Raw genomic sequence first — 4640 nt, forward strand, 5'->3', positions numbered from 1 at the left:
ACAAAGGTGTACAAGTTATAGTGGAATCAAGAAAGGGTGTGAAAATAGAAGCCAATTCAAAACCAAGAACGACAGACTCTGATTGGTTTAATTTACAAATACCAGATTCACCTGAAGTAAATCAGGCGACGAAGAATGCGTTGCCATCTGACAAAATATTAGAAACAATAAGATCTCAACTCCATGTTGAAATATCAGTACAGACGGAAGATGGTGATGAAATGGTTTTAGAGTTATGGACTTTGGAGTTAGATGAGGCACAATTTGATACATCTTTAAAAGCAATGAATACAGTGTATTTTCGAATGGGTATACTCTTAAAATCGGTGATCACGATCAGCAGAATAACACCAGCTTATCATCTCTCAAGGAAACAGCGAACAGAGTCTTTTACTATATTCTACAGAGTTTATAATGGTGAACCAAAAATAAAAGCATTGGGTGACTCGGTTAAGAAAGTACAAGCTGGAATGCTTAAAACACCTTTAGGTGGATTATGTTTTACCGTATCATATCGTACTAATTTCTCTATATCACCGAATACCTCGGAAAAGAGTAAAACGTTAATTTTAAAAAGTGATCATTTCGAATTGAGTCCGAAACATGTTATTTTTGAATCTAAAAAGACGAGAATAACAAAAGAGAAAGAATCAAAACCAACAAAACCTGTTGATTTGAACAAACCGTTACGTTTAGCTGCGTTTGCTGATGAAGTGATTATACAGAAAGCAATTAATGAATTTTTCGAGAAAATTCCAATACCAAAATTCAAAAGGTATCCAAGACCAAAAACACCGATCAAAGACAAAGCGATGGAGTCCAAGAGTACACAAGATTTGGATCTTTCAGTTATGACCAAAAGTCCGACATCATTAGAGTTACCTCCGAAGAAGTTTTCCGGATTCCGTGGGGAAAATGAACCTCCGTTGAAATTGTTGCATTTTCCTTTTGCTGATAACCATCCTATACGTGAATTGGCGGAGTTTTATAAAGATTTCTTCAATGCGCCACATTTAAAGTTGACAGAGCAACAAGTTAGTAAGGATATTGATGTACAGGAATTGGAAATTGGTGAGGATCTATCCAAGGATTTGGAGTTATACGAGAGTTCGGTTCTTGAGTTTGATGAACTGCTGGCAGATATGTGCAGGTCGGCGGAGTGGAGTGGTAATTAGGAACAGTGGTGATGGGTGAAGACTGAATTGTAAAGTTTTTAAATAAATATTTTATTTCTCTGTTAAATGAAATGTGGTATACTTTGACTGTGGGGTGTGATTTTTGAATTTATCTAATTCTATTGATTTTGTAGTTTATAGTCTAGATTTAAATGTTTATTATAAAATTATTTAGTTTAGATTTACACGGTTGACAAAAATAACATCCCTGAATTTATTTCCTAAACATTCCTTATGATTAAAATTATTGGTATTGTAAATATTTTAGATTGCTATAATAATTGGTTCCTATGTTTAACATTAAAAGATGTGTACAAAATACCTTAAGCCATACATATCCATTTTTTTTGCAAACATAGACTTTTATTAAAACGTTTTCTCTTCTCTCAAGTGTGTCTCTATTTAGTACAGATAATTAAGATTTGCAACACAAGTATTGTTGATACAAGTATCATTTTATTGAACTTTCAAGTAATTTGAAATATTTGTAGTGTATCTTACAATAAATCTTTTATTTGCCTGCGTTGTACGAAATGTTCAAAAATTTATTACGATGTTATGAATGTTGAATCGTAAAATATCATTTCTATTTACAAAATAAAGTATTTTATAATTGCCAATGTACATTTTATTTTACCTATGAATCCTTAACTTATAATGACCATCACTCACATCGCATCATCATCAACAAGCTAAGGACGTGTTAGAAATAAAAGAGTGCTAAACTAAAAAGAGAGGAGGATTATTAGGCAATAACAGGAACGTTGTTTGCTCGATATAGAAAGCAAAAGTCCTTGGTAAAGCTTATTACCAGCAGTTATGATAATGGTTTTATAACTCAATTCAACTTATATAATTTATTTGCAAGACAGTTCATTTTGATTTGCAGAAATATTCCTTTTTATTTTTTATCAAATGTTATTATTTTAAATCTTCGACCTGAAAACTCGCTACAAGTGTTTATCTTTAATCTGTATTAAGTTTCGTTGTCAATTGTCACTGTCACTATAATGCCAAACATTTTGTATTGTCAAACAAAAGTTGTTCAAAATAGTTGAAAAGTTAAATGTTAAAATATAAAACAATAGGCTTAGTATAATAAATAAATTGTGCTACTACAATAATTTCGTATAGATAAGATATCGTTCCTACGAATGAAGTAACTTAGTGTGTTAACCTATAAAGTTTGTTGTTTGAAAAAATGTTTTCGATTTGCCGGCAAACTCATCCCGCAACGGGAATTGAGCATGCTGTTAGCTGTTGTTTCTTCAACAATGATGAGAGCTGTTTGGTTACCGCCGGCGCCAATATAATCAAAGTCTTTCGGCTGGTACCTGAAGGGCATACGAAAGAAGTTAACGCTGGTAAGTTGGTGTTATAATTCCTAGAATTGACTTCTATCTAGTTACTACACAGTAAAAAAAATATTTAAATCCTTTATCCATGTTTCTATTCATTAAATTTAAAAGTAAATCTATTTAAAACTTATAATTCCAGCTGGCCAGCCTATACCACCTAAGATGAAGTTAGAATGTCTGGCAACATATACATTATGGGGCAATGTAATGTCCATAGCATCAGTGAAATGTGTAAGTGCAGGGCGGGATATACTGCTGCTATCATTCAAGGAAGCCAAGCTGTCAATAGTACAATATGATCCACAGATAAATAATTTAGTAACACTCAGTATGCATTACTTTGAGGAGGATGATATGAAGGTAGGTTTAATTCTATTTATATATATAATTATGTACCTAGATTAAGAGAAGGCTCTGCCTCCTGTAATACAGGTCCTCACCTAGCTCAGGAAGTAGAGCCCAATGATTATTGTGCAACTGGTTTGATTAATAAAATGTTTTTTTTTTATTTATTTATTTCTAGAAATCTAACTGTGTGTTTCTGTTGGGTTAATTCTAACCCAACAGAATCTAACCTAATCAGAACCCAATCAGGTTATAACAAAAATAATTAAATGGGTGGGTTATGGTAATTACAGTTAAGCTAATTTAGTTGAGTTAATTTGAGCTTGTTAATTAAGTTTGTCAAGGCTTTTTTAGATTCTTAGGGTTTTTGACACATTTTTTTTTATAACTATATTTGTTTTACAATATCCTCTTTGAAGGTTCTTTAAACTGTCTACTTTTAAAATTATTAAATCTATTTTACTGTTTATTACTACATGTTATGCCACTATTAATACTATAGTTTATATAATATTATTAAATTCTAGGGTGGCTGGACAACCCATCCCCATATCCCATGGATACGAGTAGATCCAGAATTCCGTTGTGCTGTGATGCTATTGTATGGGAAGAAGTTAGCTGTGTTGCCGTTCAGAAAAGATATCACATCAGAAGAAGGAGATCCACTGGAAGCTAAACCTTTGGTTGATAGTAAAAAGAATGTAAGTAGTACATTTCAATAGACAAGAGTTGATATTTTCAATGCTTATATTATAAATTAGTTGTTATTTGCAAGGGCGGATCCAGCTTTGCTGCCAGTCGGGGGTCACATAGTCATGGTCAAGTCAATAGCTTGACAAAATATGTAAATATATTTTGTCAAGCTCTTGAGCAACCAGGTCAGGGAGGGTAATGACCCCCACAACACCCTTCTGGATCTGCCGTTGGTTACTTGCGACTTCACCTGCATTCATTTTAAAAATAATAAAAAAACATAGCCTATGTTACTCAGTGATAACATACATTTTTATATGTGAAAGAATTTTTCGAATCAACCAAGTAGTTTTTGAGTTATTTCTTTTTTACTTAATTTTTATAACATTAGTATGGAAAGAAAAGATTTGGATTATATGTATTGAAGTAGTTTAAAAACTACTGAGTTTTTTTCTTATTCCAGCAACCAAATCAACAAATAACGAAATCGCCAACCCTAGCATCATATGTGATAGTGCTTAAAGATCTAGATGAGAAAATAGACAATATTCTAGACATTCAGTTCTTGTATGGATATTATGAACCTACTTTATTGTTATTGTATGAACCAGTAAGGACATTTCCGGGGTAAGTTGAACATACAAATTCATTTATTTATTTAACTTTGTACTAGTTGTCGCCCGCGACTCCGTCCGCGTGGAATACAAAAAAACAAAAGTGAGTAGTCTGTGTTCTTCCAGACCATCCTCTACATCTATATCAAATTTCATTGAAAATCCTTCAGCCTTTGGGCTACAAACTTTAACAAATACCATCCATCTAAACTTTCGCATTTATAATATTAGTATGATAGATGACTGGTAGTGACAACTGTCAAACTGTATTAACAGTGGTAGTGCCCGCTTTCACATCTTAGCACTGCAGGGCACGCCCCCAGCAATACCACGACCACACAGAAGACAGGCGTAAAATAGAAGCAATTCCGTGTTTCGTCTGATGAGTGTGGTGCCGGAGGCCTAATTTTAGTCCCTTTCTCTTTACCACCCATTTCTTATAAGGAGAGGGAAGG

General features: G+C 33.2%; 2 protein-coding genes across 2 annotated transcripts in view; both read left to right on the plus strand.

Annotated features, from left to right (window-relative positions):
* Window positions 1–1737, plus strand: part of LOC106109935 (autophagy-related protein 13 homolog) — a 5666-nt gene extending 3929 nt beyond the window's left edge. The window contains exon 4 of the mRNA XM_013291593.1: window positions 7–1737. Within this exon, the coding sequence (XP_013147047.1) occupies window positions 7–1175 (1169 nt within the window). The 3' untranslated portion in view covers window positions 1176–1737. The remainder of the gene's footprint in view (window positions 1–6) is intronic.
* A 471-nt stretch (window positions 1738–2208) lies between these two features.
* Window positions 2209–4640, plus strand: part of LOC106109936 (cleavage and polyadenylation specificity factor subunit 1) — a 20950-nt gene continuing 18518 nt past the window's right edge. Inside the window, exons 1-4 of the mRNA XM_013291594.1 lie at window positions 2209–2539; window positions 2673–2893; window positions 3406–3579; window positions 4035–4198. Coding sequence (XP_013147048.1) covers window positions 2377–2539; window positions 2673–2893; window positions 3406–3579; window positions 4035–4198 — 722 coding nt within the window. The 5' untranslated portion in view covers window positions 2209–2376. The remainder of the gene's footprint in view (window positions 2540–2672; window positions 2894–3405; window positions 3580–4034; window positions 4199–4640) is intronic.

This window comes from Papilio polytes, unplaced genomic scaffold, assembly GCF_000836215.1.
Source record: "Papilio polytes unplaced genomic scaffold, Ppol_1.0 DF820956.1, whole genome shotgun sequence".
Taxonomy (NCBI): Eukaryota; Metazoa; Arthropoda; class Insecta; order Lepidoptera; family Papilionidae; genus Papilio; species Papilio polytes.